Consider the following 20,451-nt stretch of genomic DNA (forward strand, 5'->3'; position numbering starts at 1 on the left):
GCAGGGACTGCTTTGAACTGCCCAAGAAGTTTGAGTTGGCCAGCTGCACCATATCTTAGACTGATCAGGAAATCAAATAGTGATTTACGTAAACCAGGAATTACTGCTGTACTGAACCAAGTGTTCCTAACTTGGGTAGAAGTTGAACCATTACAACTGTCCTCTTGGGCTAGGGAACAAGAAATAAAATCTCAGCCAGGCTTCTTGCCCAAGTACTGTGAGTAATTCCAATGGCAAGTGATTGACAAGTGTGGATGTCACATTATGAGTATTCCATCAATGAAAGGCCTCTACTGACAATCACTGTTTGGGTTCATAGTACAGGGATCACTAACAGTTCCTAAAGAGTTCACACTCATAAAACTTGCACATCCAGCATGGGTCGGTGACTTTAGAAAATTGGAAAAGAAAGTCAATGAACATCCATCATTTGTTAATGGAGCTGACACGTGAAGCTTTTGTCCCGGATACAGGGCACCTGGCCATCCCAGAAACACAAGGGCACCAATGCAGGATTGTAATGTGCACAGTACCGGGAACTCATTAACTGCTTGAATGGACCAGCGTCGCCAGGCGGAGAGAGGAGACATCTGCAAGAATGAACACCACCAAAAAAAAAGAAACACCAAGAATACAAAAAATAAATCAAATCACAACAGAAAAAGAAAAAGCACACGGAAAGATAGATTCAAAATAAAACAGCATGCACAGAAAAGATAAACTTAATTCATAGAAAAACAGTGAGGAGCTAGCTGAAAAAGGCTCTATGTTTAAGCATTTACTCAATGTACAAACTCGAGACCCAAGTTATATGTGACTACAGACAAAAATCTGAGACAAACAAAGAGACATGTTTGTCAGTGAATTATTAATTTTAATTTGAAGTCCCTCTCCTATCACACGCAGTTGTAATGATCATGATAATATTTCAAGTGACACCTAAATATAGTAAAGAAGAGATTTCTGCAATGTTGTGCAAAATGTACAAAGTAGCAACAATAGAGGGGTCAGTGTTTAAAAATAAAGGATTACCCATTTAAGAGAGAGAAAAAAGGGAATTTTTTTCTCCCCCCACAGAGGGACATGAGTCTTTAAAACTTTCCAGCTCAAAAGGACGTAAAAGTAAAATTTTCAAATTTTTTTCTTTAAACACAGAGGTGGACAGATTCTTGCTAAAGTAAGGGAGTGATTGGTTATTGAGGGTAGGCAAGAACGTGATGTATGTATGAACAAGGAACAAGATAGTCACTCCACCATTTGAACCTGCTCCACCATTTGAACCTGCTCCACCATTCAGTAAGTTTGTGGCTAATCTGATTTTAGCTGCAACTTGACATTCCTGCATATTTCCTTGGTAATCAATAATCTATCTAACTCTGCCTTAAAAATATTTAAGGGTTCTGTACCCCCACTGGAGGTGGGAAATTGGAAAGATTCACAACCTGCAGAGAAAAAAAGTTTCCTCATCTGTTTCAAATGGAAGCTCCCTTATTTTAAATCATGATCCCTAATTATAGATCCTTCCACAAAAGCAATCAAATCATCCTTTCAACATCCACTCAGCCAAGTCCCATCAGGATTTATACTTTTCAATCAAGTCACCCCTAACTCTTCTAAACTCCACAGAATGCAGACGTAGCCTGTCTCCCTTTCCTTCATAAGGCAACCCACTCATTAGTCTAGTAAACCTTCTCTTAAATACTTCCAATACATCAAAACCCTCCTGTAAATACATGACCAGTACAAATACTCCATACGCAGTCTTACGAATGCCCTATTTAAATTAAGCATAACTTCCCTTCTTTTGCATTCAATTTCCATGGCAATAAATTGTAACATGGATCTGTAATCAGAGCAGCTATGACTTTTGTTGACTGGCAGGGCAGGATCAAAGGGCCTATTCTTGTGTGAGCCCCACACACTGCACTCCATCAGTGACCCCCCAGATACTGCACCTGACCTACTCACTTTTCACCCAATGCTTTCACATTAATGGGCCTCAGGCTTTAATGACTGCTGTCTCATACCACATGAAAGCTCTTTACAAACCCTCTAAGACACAGCCACTTCCTGATTATCTCTCCAATTATTTTTTAACCTTATTGCAACATCTTAAAGAATCACAGCATTTTTGGACAATTAAAACTTGAGTGATCATCATCACATTTCTAAATCTGGTTTAAAAAACAAGACAAAAGAGAGCAGCTCACAACTCAGTGAGAAAACTAACTAATTTAAAACTTCATTTATTTTAAACTCAGCACTTCCTCAGTCATGGAAAGTATCAGTATTCTGTAATTGCTCAATCTGTTCGGCAGACAACTCCAGTGCAGCAAAGTCAGATTTGTAAATTTGCAGCTCACCAGAATCCAAACAATTACTCTGAAAACAACTTGCATGTGGAATCCCACTCTCAGGGTTTCAGCCAAGGGCAATGGCAAAAATCAGTCAAGTTTTGGTGATAGCAGAACATTTAAAACCTTGAGGGACAATGGTAGAGGATTCTTCAAGCAGACTTATGTTTCCTTTGGAGTAACTGCTGACTGAAATTGAAAATATAGAGTTCCCATGAGCAACCAAAGAGAAAAGCACAAGACTATCATAGCAAGACTACAGGTTGCAATGATGACACTCTGTAAGGGGAAATAAGATAGCAACGATAATGACCAGCATCCATCCACCCAAATAGCTTTTTAATCTATTGTCACAGCAAAGTTACAGTATTGGGTCAGGATCTCTCATACACATCAGCTAAGCGAATGCAAGCATTAATGACAAGAGACAAGCGAAAAAAAACACTTAAAATTCTGCAGGACAGGTGAAGGGATCTAAAGTTGATCCCACTGAAATTTTAACAGACAAGATATGTAAAAGAGTTTAGTTTACAGGAAAAGTGTTGCCAGGTGTACCTCAGACTCAAGTCTAAAAACAACAAGCCACGTAAGTAAAAGAGCTCCCATATGCAAGAGCATGCTTGCTGGTTTCAGCTGATGTCTCCCTGGCTGAAGTAGCTGTTCATCAGTTAACCAGCTAAAAAGAAACAAAACTCATGCATACAGGCAACTGATCAATGCTTCACCATCAAATAAGATCAGAATTTTTAAAGTAATTCTCTCCATGACATATGTTTTTAAAAATCAATTGTTTGCACTTTTGCAAATCCCATCACATTTTCCTTTTATTTTCCAGTCTGGTTCATCAACCACAAACATGTACCTGTATGTCTATCTGTCACTTTAGAAATAGACAACAGACAACTGGTGCATCAATTCTCTGGAAACCAAAACAAAATCCCTCACTAAGTTAACAAAGCACTACTACAAAGAATTCAGCTATATGGCATTGAAAGGCCCATCATACTGGCCTGGTAAGTTCCACTTCTGGGAAAATTGTGTAAAATTGTGGTGAAAATGTAATTAACCATTTGTTGCATAAGTGGAAATCTGATGTTTGAGATAAGGGGATGCAGTGGCATTGTGGTAATGTCATTAAGACTGGTATGCCAGAGCTCCAGGCTATTATTTATTGTGGGAACATGGGTTCAAATTCCACCATCACAGATGGTGAAGTTTCAATTCAACAAAAAGCTGGAATAAAAGCAAACCAAACAAACATCGACCACATAAATCACTGATGATCGTTGTAAAATCTCATCGAGGTCCTTTAGGGAAGGAAATCGGACATCCTTATCTGGTCTGGTAATGTAGATGTGACTCCAGACCCAGGACAATGTGGTTGACTCTTAACTGCCCTCTGGACAATTAGGGATGGGTGATAAACGCCAGCCTAGCCAGTGACGTCCACATCCCAAGAGCGAATAAAACAAAAAGGGCTGGAGGCAATGGATTGTGTGGCTGGTCACAAGTCCAGTGCACCATACTCACTCGCTCCTTGTAATAGAAGGAGCTAATGGAGACTGGCTCCTTTTCACTGCGAGTTGGGCTCCCACTGTACAGCCTCAAATTACTCTGTGATTCCGTACGGATCTTCATCGGGGTGATTCCTCCACTGTGATAGGCAGAGAGAGCCGACAATGATCTAAACAGACAGTACAAGATTGTGATCAGTCATAGACGGCTTCAAAATGAATAAAGTATGCAACTCACTACCCTTCATAGTCAGAAGAAGCAATACAATTGATAAAACAATCATTGTTGGCAGGGGCAGAAAATTAAGCAGCAGTGTTAGCTGACTATAGCGAGAACCGCTCTTGAAATCTTGAAATACTGTGCAATTCTCATCTCACAAATCACACAATGGTGAGAGTATAGAAGGGATCCATGTGGCCAATCATGTCTGTGTGGCTCTCCAAAAGGAGCAATTGATTGAGTGCCACTCTCCAGGTTCCATATTGCTCCACATTCTTCCTAGTAACATTTCAAATCTGTTTTAAATGCCTTGATCAATCCTGCCTCCACCTCAATCCAGGCAGTCAAATTCCAAATTCCAGTTCCACATAAAACTGACAAGGACATGCAAATTGCGAAGTGCCTGAGAGGAAAAAAAAAATTCCCAGTGTAAACATCATGGTGCCTGTGGCTTTCTTTACCTGGGTGTGGGCTCTGTTGGAGACACTGTCCTGTGAAGAGTCATTGGTCTCATGAAATATACAAGGTAACCTAGGCAACATAAACACAAATTAGTCATCGCTTGATATCAAAGCACACTACACAAGTTCAATTCAAATGTGGACACCGGTGTCACAGTCACAGGGCATAAATTGTTTTTACAAGCTATATTAATTTGTTCAAATTGTAAAATGAACATTGCTGGACAAAAACATGGCTACAGCTGATTACATGATACCAACTGACAAATTCTGGGAAGTTCTGAGCAGCAGTAACCAGGTCAGAGTTTATATTATTCTCCTAGATTACTATAGCCCTTCATCGTATAAACCATTGCAGTCCAGAAACATGAAGACCAGCAGATAAAATGGCTCCCCAGTTAGTTCTGAACAAAGGGGCACTGTTGAAACTGATTATGCCTAAATTGGTACTATTGGCATCATTTATCTCAAAGCAATACACAATGGTTAGTGTCAGAAACATAAAAAATTCCTTGATAAAGTGGCTTAACCAGGGACCCCATGAAATGGCCAAAACCCTTGGCCCTGAGAAAAGGTTGAGGGAAGGTGTGGTCTGGGAAGAGCTAGTGTACTGTTAACATCACTGCCTGCAAGATTCTCTCCACAGAAAACCAGACCTGAGGCTAAGCTGAACCTGTTTCTCGTCCAAAACCTGCTACTGCACTTGACATTTCGTCACAGGAAAACGTTATTATAATTAGAAACTATTGTTAAGGAAATTCTAGAAGGCAACTTAGACAAGTTCAAGGCAGGAAAAGATAAAGTCAACATGGTTTTGTGAAAGTAAAATGCTTGGTGTACTTTGAGGAAGTAACGTGGGCTGTGGACAAAGGGGAGCCAGAAGTACACGCACTCAAATTTGATTTCCAGAAGGCATTTGATAAAGAGCCACATCAAACGGTTATTGTAGAAAATAAAAACTCATGGTGTAACAGATAGCACAATAGCTTGGACAGAAGATTGACTGGTTAACAGGCATAAATGAGTCATTTTCAGGTTGGCAAGATGTATCAAGTGGTTTGCCACAGGGATCAGTGCTAGATTTAAATGACTTACATAACAGAGCATGGTTACATATCATGGTTGCCAAATTTGCTGATGACTCAAAGATAAGTGGGAAATTAAGTTGTGAATAGGATTCAAAGTGGTTACAAAGGGATACAAAGGGATACAGAGCAGTTATATAAGTGGACAAAGATGTGGCCAAATGGACTATGATGTGGGAAATGTGAAACTGTCCATTTCGCCAAGGAAAAATAAAAAAGCAAATGTTGTATCTACAGTACCTATGAACTAAATTGGCTATCAATACCTTGGTAAGTTCATTGTGTCAGATCATCACAAATTAGATTTCAAGTTAAACAAAATTCATGCATAACTGTAGAGTTATTTATAGATGCATACTGACTACATTCAGTGTAAATGCACCACAGGTCACTGTATCTATACCCTATATCTTACAAGGAGAATTCTTTTCTTGCAGTTACCTGCCCAACTCGAGGTGTTGCTTACGTGACAGTTAGGAGCTATTCTTCACAAGTCCGGGCAATCAATACCAGATAGGACAAAATTAACCCAATGCCGAAATACTATCAGAACTGGCAGTGACTTCTGAATAATGGTTTTCCTTAAAGTTTTACTAACCAGCTCCACAGAAACGTGCCCCAGAGGTTCGAGGAAAGGGAATGTTGGCATCCTGGTAGGAACCATAGGTGTTAGTGACTCGTGGAAAAGTCGGTAGTGGAGGCGTGACAGAATTTCCAAGGACAAATGGATTCTGGGAGTTAGCAGAGCCACTGTTATCCTGATTCTGGAAAATCAAACAAACTCAAATGAAAAGTTATGAACTATAACAAGTGGCAGCTTTCATTTTAACAGGTAAGTATCCCAGATGTCTGACATGGAATTACACCCACCTGCATGAGTTTATTTTTACCAGATGTCAATGAAGATTTGAATTATACAAAGACCCAATTTGAAAATAAGAAAACAACTTGTAATTACACACATCTTACCAAGTTTCTCAGAATTGTTACTATAATCACTAACTAAATGGCAATTAATCTGTAAGGTTCCATAAATATTAATATTGATGTGATTGATTTGAGAGGAGAATGTTAAAAGGGCATGAAGATTGAAAGTCTCATCCAAACAGCATCTTCAAGCGTGCAACAATTTCCAAGTACTGCAGGAGACAATCTCGATCATATTGTGTCATCTTTGGAGTGGGTCCTGTTTCAGAAGTGCACTACTACTGAGCCACAGGTGAGACAAGAACACAGTTTCATTTTGAGTAATGCTCCAAGTCCAACACATAACAAGTTATTTTCAAGTAATAACCAAATTCCATGTCAACCATTATATTAATCAATAGAACTTAACCCATCAAATACCACTAAGATCTGTAAAGAAGCAGTACCTTCCGTACAAGAATACTAAATACACGTATTTTACCAAGCAAGTATTTTTATTAACGTGAATGCCCTAATGTGTCCTTGGTTCAGTTTGCTGTGCAGGTGATGTAAGGAGGTGGGTTGAGACTATGGCAGCAATTAAGTGAGTTTGATTATTTTCGAATTTGTTTTCCATCTCTCCACTAACTAAACAAATAGGAAAATATTAAGAATGGCAGCAGAATATCATCTTACCAAAATGAAATGTCTGCTCCAAGCAGATCTCTTTTTTTGACGATGTGAAGCATAAACTGATCTAAATATATATACATTATAAATGTCAAACAGAAAACAACTGCAAGCAGGTTCACTAACAGGCAGTGTCCCATCATGTTCAAATTTGAAAAGGTACTTGATTACTCTTACTAAATGATTTTCATTTACAGGGTTGAACCATTGAGTTTAGAACAATGCAAGCATACAATGGTTTAGATACAGGAAATCCCACAAAAGGGATCAATTTTTAATATTTGGTCTGATTTGGGGTTCCCAAGGCTCCAAAGACAAGTGTTTAAATTCAGCTGAGTATCATCAAGTTACTTTCCCCTCTGACAACACTCAACCACAAAAGAGACTCACCATTTAGGTGAGGATTTAACTTTTGGTTCCTTTGAGTAAACAGACAATACTCTAAAGAGAAACAGAAACTCTCCTAACCAACCTGCAAATTAAAATGACAAGTTGTAATTACATACAATTCCAGAGAATGAATCTCCAAAGACATTGCACAGAGTAGCACTGATCATAGTTCATAAGCAAAATAGCATCATTCATCTATTGATGATTCTACTATTCTTTTGTTTCCAGTCCCAATTCCACCTTCTTTCATTACCATCCTTTCTGTCAATGAATCTCTGTAATCTTTCACCCCATACTCTCTTTGTACCCCAATGCCCACACTATCTCTGCTTCGAACTTGCTGAAAACCTATTACAAGGCTAACTATTACACAATGTTCTGATGAACGGCAATTGACATGAAAAGTTCACCCATTTCTCTCTCTCCTGATATACTTGATCCTCTGTGCATTTCCTGATTTTATTTCAAAAGTCTTCAGAATTTTGTACGACAATGCTGTATGATAAGTTGTAAGACAGGACTTTCAATTGCAATCCTTCTAACTTCTATTCCAAATGTCTGATGAGGTGGAATGTGCAGCAACATGGGAAAAGGATGGGTTAAAGGCAGGTACGTGAACTGTTCCTTAGGAGGGTCAGCATGAACACAAGAGCCAAATAGCTGCCTTCCATGTTTTAACAATTCTATGATTCTAATTGTCAATTCAAAACAAAATTCACTCTAGATTGTATAAACAGATTATAGCATCATTTTGAAAGTTATTTACACATCGAATGTGACTGCAGGTTTTCTCAATCACATGGCTATTCAACGCACACATATGGCTCCCTTTAAATATGACAGCATCTTGGGACTGTATCAGCCTAGTAGTAAGGGTTAATGCTCTCTTACCACAATAGCCTCCAGGCTGGACACTAACTGGCGCAAACAAGGTTCCAAGCAACTCTGGTTTCGTTTCACTTTCTGGAGGGATGTGTCCTTCAGAATCTGAAGCAAATGTGAAAGGGTTTAATAAAAGTCCTACCACACTAAAAACATCATATGCAACAAATCTGCAAAATTCAATCCATTAAGCAGATTCACAAGCACACACAATGAACACATCATACAGATTACAGGCAAAAATAGGTTAAAAATAAATGTACAAACAAACCCAACCAAAGAGGTAAACACAATATACGTGATACAGAACACACAAATTACTCAAACATATGACACATAAATAGATAAATACTATCATAACCAATCATCAAAATTCAAACTAGGCACGCACTCAAAAAAAAATCAAACAACTGTACATGACACCTTACCATCTGTCTAGAAACATCACAAAGCATTTCACTGATGAATTACTTTCAAGTACAATGACTGCTCTGCAAACAGTTACTATTTTGTGCACATGATCCTACTTAAAGCATAGATAAAAATTTGACTGATCTGTCTCATATTAGTGGCTGAGGAAGGTTTGTTGGCTTGGTCACCAGGAGAACTCATGCTCTTGTCTATTCATCTGATCCAGCAGGTGGAACTACAATATAACATTTCACTTAAACCATAAACAAGGTAAACGGTATACTGGCCTTTATTACAAGAGGAATTTGAATTCAGATGTGGAGATGTCTTACTGCAGTTATACAGAGCCTTAGTGAAACCACACCTAATGCACTGCATGCAGTTCTGGCCTCCCTAGCAAAGAATGATATATTTGCCATTCAAGGAGTGCAACAAAGTTCACTAGGCTGACAGTATTTTGTTCTGGCATCATGGGCATGCCTGGACTGTCCTATGAGGAGAGACTAATTTGACTGGTCCTGCAAGCACTAAAGTTTAGAAGTATGAAGAATTGGACTGAAACAAAGAATTCTAACAAGGTTGGACAGACTAGATGCAGGGAGGTGTTTTCCCAGGTGGGGAAGTCAAGAATCAGAGGTTACAGTCTTAGGGTGTGGGGTAGGCAATTTAGGATTGTGCTGAGAAAAAAAATTCTTCATTCAAAAGGTAGTGAACCTGTTGAATTCTTCACTCAATATATTCAAGAAGAAGGTTGATAAATTTTAGATCTTAAAGACGTCAAGAGCTATGGGAGAAAGCGGGAATGTAGCACTGATATAGGGGGTCAGTCATAATCATACTGAAATGTGGAGTTTCTTGAAGGGCCAAATGACCTACTCTTGTTCTTAGTTTCTATACAGAAGAAAATACTTCATTTTCAGTATCATGACAAAACACGACAATCAAAGATTCTATCTGAATCCAGCAGTCAGTTCTCATATGATTAATTCTTTTTTACACATGGTCAGTTTACCTTAAGAAGTTTTGTTCTCATGCTTGAGCTGATGGTAGTGGGGTTAATGAACTGGAAGGAGGGAGCAGCGTTGTTTGGATACTGTACTGGAAACATCACAACCATCTTCACCCGGAGATTTCCACAATGCACCGAGACTGTGCAGTTGCGATTTACAGCATCCATCTATACAATTCAGAATGTAGTACTGTTGGCACCAGTCATACAGTTGAAACAATAATCAAAATCACAATGATCCTGAAGATGTTCTGGGGAATTGAATTTTCATTACCCTCAGTAAAAAATGAAACTCATCTTGTGATAACAAGGTGTAGAGCTGGATGAACACAGCAGGCCAAGCAGCATCAGAGGAGCAGGAAGGCTGACGTTTCGGGCCTAGACCCTTCTTCAGTGCTGTGTTCATCCAGCTCTACACCTTGTTATCTCAGATTCTCCAGCATCTGCAGTTCCTCCTATCTCTGAAACTCATCTTGTGCCAGGTTTGCATTTAAAATATCTTTTATATTTCTTTGCAACTCTTAAAATGTCAAAAATTAACTTAAAATAAGCCTTAGTGCAGGTATACTGAGGCTATGTTGCATCAATTCTCATTGCAAACTGTTTCTGTCAAGTTTAGCCAAAAATACAATGATCACCCTAATTAGGAATCTCTGTGAAGCAATGCACATCAAGGGGAGGAAACAGAGCCCTGTGAAAGAAAAATCTCTCTCTAAATCCAGACTGACATTCCCATTATCTGATCTTCTAAACCTAACCTCTATTTTGTAACCACCAAACTGGCCCCAGTTTCTTTTTCTGTAACTTCATCTCATATGGTAGGATATGGTTTAACAGCAAATGGTGTGCCAAGGTTGTATTGTTGTGGGCAAAAGACTTCAAAGCCACAGTTATCAAACTACTGTTTTCATTAAAGGTTTATTCCTTTGGTACCATTAATGTATACTGTTTACCAGAACAGAAGGAAAAAGAAACAAATGTAACTGATGGCCTCTTCCAGATAGTTGAATTCATGATCATGTCTTAGAACCTTAGGTGACAAGAAAAAGATTGCTCCAGAATGGGCAAGGGTGGAGAGAAGGAAAGGAAGGCAGCAAATTCACTAACGCTCCTTAGGGAAGGAAACTGCCATTCTTACCTGGTCTGGCCTACATGTGACTCCAAACCCAGAGCAATGTGGTTGACTCTTAACTGCCCTCTGGGCAATTAGGGATGGGCAATAAATGCTGGCCTAGCTGCTGACACTCTCATTCCGTGCATGGATAAAACAAAAAGAGCCCAACCACTGCAATGATAATTCACTGCATTCACACAAACCTCATCAACCATCACATTGCGGATTTGTAGATTAACCAACGAGAATTCTTGTTGCAATGTCTGTGGTAGTCCGAGATAATCAGGTTTGGAGCTGATTGTGACGTGGTTGTGAAAATCCTCTCTTAATACTGGAAGAAAAAGAACATGCAGAGGGTAACTGCACTTACCATGCAAAGGAAATATACCTGAGCAAATCAAGGAGAAGACTGGTTGTCAACAAGCATAGGAGACAAATATCTTTCATCAAGTACATTGCAGGATGGATTGACTGTATGACAAATCAATATTTAGATTGCTTAGTAAAACAGGGTTTAGTCTGAGCAACGAAGAATACCTACTTAAGCATTCCTTTACGTGAATGGCCTGCATGCTTTACATCAGTATTCAGCATCTAGATCTCAATATGGAATCACCCCACCTCAAGATCACAAATGGGTCATAATAGTTCCTCAAAATCGTAGACAATTCTGAACTATTCAGCTTAGAACTAACAGCCCAACTACAGTAAGCTAAAACAATCACCCAATATATACATATTTTCACAGTAATTGCACAGTTGAAATATGTTACTTTGGAATTATGATCAAAGCACAGAAAGTATTTTAAAAAAACTGCAGTTTATCATTACCTGTACCAGATACAGTATTTGTCAAAGTACTGTTTTAATTCATCTTTCACTATTTAAAAAATGCCAAAATGCACTGAATCAACACTTTTAAACCAGGACAATGTCAAAATTACTCCGTGTGCTGAGGTAAATAGTTTTCACCCACTATTTTAATTCCACAGTTATAAGGTAAAATTCCAAAGAGTCCCTCAGTCTAACTATAATTCAACTTTCCAGAAGCAACTAATCAGCTCCAGTGCTCAGTGCTATTAGATAATCACTGCACGAGTCTTCATGATGACTGAAGTAGAGGGTGAAGATAAGTGATTTTTTCCAATTGTAATAATGCTGCTATGGTGGTACGTAGCCAGAACTCTGGGCACCCATGTGGTGAAATGCTCACACCACAGTATGATTGTGCAGACAAGTGCATCGTACAAAATAGACACAAACTATTTGAATCAAGTATTAACCAAGAGGACAGTTGGCATTTCTGCCCTAATTCTCCCCAGTTCCTTGGCAGAAACAGACCTTGAGATTGCCAATGGTTGCTTACAGGTTAGATTTATGTAGAGAAAGGCAAATATCCTTCCCAACTCCCAATGCCACGCATTATCACTCCCACACCATGATGTGTCGGGACACATTGGAATAAAATTTTGGCAAATTAACAAATTCTAGAGAAGTTGAGATTGGATGGGGAGATTTGAGCCCCCAAATTCTGCTACTTCAGCCACCTGTCACACACTCAAAGATCCTTAAACAAGCTTCAAAACTAACATTTAGTCTTCCAGTCTCCACTTTGCAACTTTTAAGCAGTAGTTCACAGTCAAACTACAAAGAATTCCATTTTGAGCTTCATAACAATTTTACCTTCATCCTCTTCGTTTACATGACTTAGTGTTGGGGGAGGATCAGTGTCCTGTGAATGAAGAGCTTTATCTGCCTCTGGGAGCAGGGAAACACCATCAGTTAACTCATCGCCATCCAGCATGTCATTTGCACAGAGCTGGAACAAAACAGTTGATCAAAACTTTGTGTTGAAGTTGCATGGAAAAGTTAACCATTCCCAGAGCCAAATTACCATATGTCCACGTAACAGGTACTGCACTATTGTTGCCTCCTAAACCATTCTGTTCCTCCATTTCCACCACAGTACACATGTATCCTTCAAAGTGCAATGACCATAAAGGGATACCTACAGCAGCCTTACCTGCACAATGCCACCTTCCCCTAATGGAATACAATTTAGCCACACCTTTCCCTCAACACGTTCAATCTCTGCTCAGCTTATCAGCAAACAGACAATAAATATCCACGTTTTCCACAAAGGAAGAAAGGATCTTTGACTGGTATTCACTTCCTCCTATTTGCTCAGGCTCTCTTCAAACTGGTATCAACATCGTCTTCCAAATTTCTTACTGAAACCGATACATTCAAATTTGGGCAATTGGGAAGATAGCTCCGTGCAATGTAGCCTAACGCATCAGAGAACAGGGTTCTAATTAAGAATTTACTTTAGCATTATAACCAGTGTCAATTCCAGTCCCAGGCTTCAGATGTTTAGTTGAAGGGATGTGCCGAAGTTATGTTCACCTACAAACATGTCAATCTCACCTTAAAGTTGCATACAAATAATTAAACATAAAACTGAATTTATCCTTTTGTTTTTCTCCTCCCCCAGTCATGCATGAAAGAAGCAAAACGAATAAGGAAGGAAGAAAATTTGTCACCATTGATGAAAACCTAGCATAACCCTGGCTCTCCAAAAAACTATTTTTGTACAGGTTACCACACTGAGACAGCAGCCAGCTGATATCTTCCCATAAAGTTCAAGGTAATGACATAATGCACAAATGGTGGTGTCATTACTGGAACAGTTTATACCAGTTAATGAATCATTTAGCAAACAAAAATCACTTACCCGCTGTAGTTGCATATCAATCCGCCACATTCGTAATGTCTGGTCACGTGACCAGGTAACCAACTGATAGTCCTTCAATTCTGCAAAAAAAGAAGCCAGATTTAGAATGCTACCAGACTCCAATTACAAGACAACACACACACTCCAGATATTTGCAACTGCTATCTATGTCACTGTCTCAGTTAAGGAGTAACAGGAATATTTACATCACCCATATCATGACAGTGGCTGATGTATCAGTCATTAGCTCCTGTCCTATCTATGTGATTACCTCCACCAACCTAGCTCAAAAGCAACAGCAACAACACAATACTGCACAGGAAATTCAATGTCAATAGACGAAGGATTCTGAAAAGACCAATGAATTCAGTCAGTGTCTCACAATCAACCTAATGACACTGATTTATTATGTCAATAATTTGGGTGAGAAATGCAAATTTTCTTCAGTAATTAAGAAGTTTTTCAAGTTCAATTGTTAAATTGCAGTATTAGAGACAAAGAAATAGGACATGACTCTGATCACATGGTGTTAAATTTAGTATGAAAATATCTCAGACGCAGAAAATATTGGCACAAGCAACAACAACACTAGTCCTGAAACATGAACTCTAATTTCTCTCCACAGACGCAGCCAGACCTGCTCAGTTTTTCCAGCAATTTCTGTTTTTAAAACAGCCTCTTTTTACACTGACAAAAAAAAATGAATATCATTGATTGAAACCATTTTGAGAACATTTGAACCTACAGATCTTTTGGAAATCACTCAGCCAACTTGGAAAAGGAACATCTTCTTTCATATCGCTAAAGCCACCCCTTTGGTAAAGCAAAGCCAAACTTGGCATTTAAAACAGCACAAATTTCCAAAAGCTTTCAGTTTTGGCATTGAAACAACAACTTCACAACAAGAAGGGTGTATACAAGATCAAAATCCTAACAATCATTATTTAATTCAAGAAATGAACTTTAAACTATCAGCCAATGCAATGAAAGTCATCAGTACCAGACTTCCACCTAAGAAATTCAAGCTTTTGTACACAGATGATAGAGCAGCAAATTGGTAAATATGGAAAACACAATTTCTAAGATTCTGAAGAACTTCAGCACTAGCCACTAAATGAAGTCATAGAATTCCTAGTGTGAAAGAAGGGCATTCAGACCATTCAGTTCACACTGACCTTCTGAACAGCAGCCCTCCCCACCCTAGCCCTGTAGCCCCACATTTCCCATGGCTAATCCACCTGGCCTGCACATCCATAGACACTATGGGTAATTTAGCTTGGCCAATCCATCTAACTTGCACATCTTTGGACCATGGGAAGAAACCTGAGGACCCAGAGGAAACCCACTCAGACATGGGAACAATGCGCAAACTCCACACAGACAGTTGCCCCAGGGTAGAATCAAACCCAGGTCCCTGGGCTGTGAGGCAGCAGTGCTAACCACTCAGCCGCCATGCAGAAGAGGTTCGCACACTTCTCTATTTCATATGAACATCACCAAATGATTGATAAGAAATAAATTAGGTTTGACTACCCATAACAGCTTTGAACTATATTTCACTTCAAGAAATGAGATTATGCCTCAAGGGCAGATCAACTTTCAGGAGAAACCACAGATAGTATAAAGATCATTATCATTTTAACTTATTTTATTTTGATTAGCGACTGAACTGGGGAAAGGACTGGTTTACAGCAAAGGACTAAGGAAGGAATGATTACACTTTAAAAAAGTTACTGAAATTCATTCTGTGTGGTGTTTACCCTGGTGCTTTGTTCAAGCTGTGTGTGAAAATGTTTGTAGACTGGCTGACTTTAGGAGCCTGAGTACAATGTGAGATTTGACCATCAACAGGTTGCTGATTGGTTTTTTGAGCTGTGGAGGCCAAAGGCAATTAAGTCCAACAAGTTATCTGATTGGTGTCCATTCATTGTCAAAGAACAACCCAGTAGCAGCGGAACAATCTCCATTAAAGTTTATCCAATAGGTTTTGAGATTAGATTTAATTTCTGTTCTTGCAAGCTATCAGCACTTTCCTCTCAGACCCTCAAATATGTTGTCTCCCAGATTCATGCTTATCCTCCTGCAGACACCTCTTTGAATTACTCTGTCAGGTTTCTGTCAGAGGTGAAATTATGAACAACTATGACTGTGACTATTAGATGAAGTCCCTCCTCTCTGTAGTCTTTGATTATGGTCAGCCACACTATCCTCGTCAAATACTTCTTCTCTACCGTCCAGCTTGATTTACATCTTACTATTCACTTCTGGCCAGTGTACCTCTTAACGCTTTTCATCCTGTTAATCAATGGGTTTGGTAATCTTGCTCAGGTGTTAAAAACCAGGAGCAACTGTGACTGTTATTCACATAGCCCTTTCTTCTCAGAATTGAAAGGCATCTTACAGGTCACACATTTAACTGGATCTCACTTTAGGATTAAGACTGTTGCCCACTTGTTTCCATTTTGGGCATCTTACCTTCCCTCTGTTTTCGCCAATGAAATTCTAGCACTACGTCATCATGTCCAACGAAGGTATGAACTGGGACATTTAAGTCTAAAACATTCCACAGAAGGAGACTATTTTCACCACGACGTAACTGGGGAACCATCACCGTCACTAAGCCATTGCTAAACGGCTGTCAAAGACAGGAAATAATTATACAGTAAGTTATAATAACCAGGCAAATTAAAGTTTATTCCTGAAGGAAAATATCAGGCCGAGTGTTTACAGTGACAAATGACTGAAGCTCTACTTCAGAGTAATAAGAGAAACCAAAAACATTGTTCAATATCAGGTAGTCAAAGAAGTATTTCAACTAATCAACCTTACTTCTATCAGTGCATACTTTCCAGATTTAAGTAGAACGTTCCCAAGTAACCTATTACGTGGTAGAACAATCTACTGTGCCAATTTTGCTAAGATATGGATTTAGATTTCACGCTGTGCTCTGAGTGGAAGTAGTTAAGTAGAAGCTAAGTGTTTACCACGGAAAATCTGAAAGACAATAAAGTTAGTCTCAGCTGATATAGTATCAAGTACCCAAACACCTGGCATTTCTAAAGACTATACCATTTTATTTCTGTATTTTTGTGTGTGAACTCAAATGGACATGGGACTGTTTTAAGACCTAGGTTTATGGAAGGAATTGCTTCAGTTTTAAAAACAAGATACTTAAAATTCTGTGTAGTGTTCATCCTACTGTGTTTTCAAGCTCCGAGATAAGTTGTTTGTAGATGACGTGATGCCCAAATGAAAGACCTTAACAAATGAAGCCATAGCTGTTTATTTGAGAATGTAGATTACTTCTTTGTAAGAAACAAACAAACAAACAAACAAACAAACAAACAGTCATTCTTCTTTAAGTACAGGAATCTGGTCATTGCCTTCTGTTAACTTGATTCCAAACAAAAACAGGTGGACTGGAGCAACACCGAATGGAGGTGGAGGAACACAGGAGGCCAGGCAGCATCAGAAGAGCAGGAAAGTTGACATTTCAGGTCGGGACTCTTCTTCAGAAACGGGGAGGGGGGAGCTGGGAAATCGAGAGAGGAGGGGTGGGGCTGGGGAAGGCAGGTGGGATGGTGATAGGTGAGTGCAGGTAGGGAGTGGTGGGGCAGACAGGTGGGAGAGAAGATGGACAGGTTGTGTCAGGTCGAGGTGGCAACGAGAGAGAGGCTTGGGCGTGGGATGAGGCTGGGGGTGGGGATATTTTATAACTGGTGAATTCCATGTTTAGGCCATCGGGCTGTAGGCTCCCAAGGCGGAATATGAAGTGTTGCTCCTCCAGTTTGCGGGTCGTGTCATTGTGACACTGGAGCAGGCCCAGGGTGGACATATCACCCAGGGAGTGGGAGGGGGTATTAAAATGGTTGGCGACCGGAAGGTGTTGTTGTTTGACACGTACAGAGCACAGATGCTCTACGAAACTGTCTGAGTGGTCTAGACTGGGGACTGTGTCTGCTTTTATGAAAATACTAACTTTTGTAGTATCTGAGCTGTAGGATTGAGAATCAGAGCATCTTCCCAAATGGGATGCAATACATCACAACAGACAAGTATTCAATTCTTGTGCAATCAGGAAGAAATGCAGGAAGGAAAAGAGATGCAGATCATAAAATCCTATTAAACATTCCAGTTAATTTCTCCTGTGTTAGGATCCATATGAACACGCAGTCCTCTCTAGCTCCTTATTGTTCAAAATTTTGATTAAGTTCATCAATGTGTTTAATATTGAAAAATAGATACAGTTAATATGAATTTGAAATGGGAGATCAGAGAAGAAAACCAGTTTTCCATGAACAGCATCCCATCAACATCAAACAGAAAAGCTGCTTACTGTGTACCGGGCCTTCCACACTGGGACTTGACATGACAGAATATTTAGATATTTCCTTGGTTGTCTGTAATCCCAGAACTAGAAACCAGAAGAAGAAATATGAATTCCCCTTGAATAGATTCCTCTGAACACATACCAGATAAAAACCAATGGTGTTTAGGGTCTATTACTTACTCTGACAGAGTTGTCCTGGCTTGATGTAGCAAAGATGTGTTCATTCTCCGGGTGCCAGTCCAGTCCATGGATTTTTGACAAGTGAGCAGCAATATATTCCACTGCTGTATTAGGTTTCTGGGAAAAAAGGAAAGATTTTGTGGAGATCTTATGTTAAAATACTTAAATTATCTTTGACAATCACTTCTACCTTAAGGCAAAAATCTTCGCTAAGTCTTACCATCTCTCTTTCCAGCATCAGCATCTCCCTGTAACTTTTGTGCTTTGAAGAAGCTGATGTGCACGCCTTACTTTCCATTTATAGGAAGGTAGATGAGACCCACCCATTGAGGTTACACCTGTCTATTACATAAGCACATTCAGTCCTGATGTTATTTTTGGACTTCAATCTATTATCAATTCAACCTCAACAACTTCTATTCTAACAGTATAACATCTTCCTTATTTCAGTCAGCCACTGCTTAACTGGTATTGTTTCACCTGCAAGTTTGAGGTTAAACGTTCAAGTTCCACTCCAGAAACCTGAACACAAAATCCAGGCTGACAGTCTGATCCTATATTGAGAGACTAAGCACAACTGGAGGAACTATCTATTAGATGAGGCATTAAACTCTAACTTTGTTTGCCCTCAAGTACATTTAAAATATCGCTTGGCACAAGCTGAGGAACAAGAAAGTCAGCACACAACATCTGGTCAATATTTGTACAGTATTCAAATCATTAAAATACATTACATTTTTGATTAATTCAGCCATCTTAGGCCACTGAACTGTTCAGATAAAGTATTATATCTATTAGCTCGGTATTCACACTTGTTGCTCTTAAAAGGTGTACTTCCTTGGTCCTCTTTGTTTGCAATTATTTATTCCCCAAAAGGTTGGAGAAACCATCTTGATCTGAACTCTACAATGTGTAATGGGGGGAGGTGGGGGAATGATCTATGCCCTGCTATGTTTTCTTTTCTTACACAAAATACCGAAGCCAACAATTTACCAACTAAAAATGAGACATTCAAAGAAAAGCATAACAATTTTTACTTGAGTTCCCAGATATTTCAAGGTAAAACAGCTACAAATTTCATAGTTGAAATTACATCCAAAAACCCACTGTCCTTAATAAGCCAAGACCCTTGTTTTCCATGACTGCATTACTTCTTTGGTTCTCTTCCAGCTCATTAGAAAAGGGACCAAGCTCCATTGGCTTTGAAACAGTTAAGTAAAAAATAACTTCCAGAATCCAAATGTTTTCTTTTAATAAATCTTTAAGTGCTTGAAAGCTACAGGAACATGAAACCATCATTGATTATTGTAAAAAGCTGCTTGGTTCACTAATGTGAACCTTGTCAGCCATGCCCAAATCCCATGAAAAGCAATAAATTTTAAAAACTCACCCGTTTGTCCCAGATTCTCACATCTCCGTCATGGCTTGTTGCTAAGCAGCACGGGTTCTTTTTGTTCCATTTCACCTGAGAGGCTCCCGCTGCACAATATGGAAAAGAGATGAAGTGTAAAGAGGACAATTGTGTAACACAAATTACAACCAGTTCCCTATAGCAATCTTCCTTAATTCCCTTGGAACAATGCAGGAATGAATGCACTAATCTTGTAAAGTCATGGAAAATACTTCCATTTGGACCAGGCCCACGCAGAGCAACAGCCATGTTATGTTAAAAGAACTGATCTTCAGGATCTTTTCATTGGTGCTATCAATTATTTGGTGGAAAGGTGTGCCACCTGAGTCTTGGAAGGAAACACAAGGAACTTTGTAAACCTCTTTGCTGTATCATTCAACTTTTGTACAAAATACAGATCACATTGTGCAATCGGGACCTATAGGTTTACAACTGTTCAGTTTATTTGTGTAATTCACCTAAATGTTTGGTGACTGGAAGGTCTTGGTCTTTGTAACTTAATAGTTAATTTCACCAGGTAGTGTGCTCTTTAAACGCAGTAATACGATGAAAGCAAGACTATCCATTGTATTGATTTGTTATAAATAGGTACATTAGTTGCAGGGCCGGAAACAGAGAGCGCACAGGAGAGACAGGGAGAGGGAGAGGAAGAGATGGGGTCGGGGGGCAAGAGAGAGATACAGGCAGTGGGGGCAAGAGACAGAATGGGGTGGGGGAAGAAGAAAGAGAGAGAGAGGTGGGGGAGGGAGGGGGGAGAGAG

At 39.3% G+C, this 20,451-nt stretch overlaps 1 protein-coding gene across 3 annotated transcripts in view; it reads right to left on the minus strand.

Moving 5' to 3' along the window:
* Positions 1-92: 92 nt before the first annotated feature.
* The window catches only part of wdr59 (WD repeat domain 59), a 37,659-nt gene continuing 17,300 nt past the window's right edge, over positions 93-20,451 (minus strand). The window contains exons 7-19 of one of the 3 annotated variants that reach the window (XM_048605914.1): positions 19,671-19,759; positions 18,281-18,397; positions 18,107-18,184; positions 16,246-16,405; positions 13,771-13,850; positions 12,720-12,855; positions 11,240-11,367; positions 9,926-10,090; positions 8,512-8,607; positions 6,233-6,398; positions 4,550-4,619; positions 3,885-4,038; positions 93-590 (exon numbers count right to left, since the gene is read on the minus strand). In XM_048605914.1, the coding sequence (XP_048461871.1) occupies positions 291-590; positions 3,885-4,038; positions 4,550-4,619; positions 6,233-6,398; positions 8,512-8,607; positions 9,926-10,090; positions 11,240-11,367; positions 12,720-12,855; positions 13,771-13,850; positions 16,246-16,405; positions 18,107-18,184; positions 18,281-18,397; positions 19,671-19,759 (1,739 nt within the window). In that variant the 3' untranslated portion in view covers positions 93-290. Of the gene's footprint in view, positions 591-2,676; positions 4,039-4,549; positions 4,620-6,232; positions 6,399-8,511; positions 8,608-9,925; positions 10,091-11,239; positions 11,368-12,719; positions 12,856-13,770; positions 13,851-16,245; positions 16,406-18,106; positions 18,185-18,280; positions 18,398-19,670; positions 19,760-20,451 lie in introns of those variants that run through there. The other 2 variants (XM_048605911.1, XM_048605913.1) reach the window with 2 other exon arrangements.

Source organism: Rhincodon typus, chromosome 15, assembly GCF_021869965.1.
Source record: "Rhincodon typus isolate 14 chromosome 15, sRhiTyp1.1, whole genome shotgun sequence".
Taxonomy (NCBI): Eukaryota; Metazoa; Chordata; class Chondrichthyes; order Orectolobiformes; family Rhincodontidae; genus Rhincodon; species Rhincodon typus.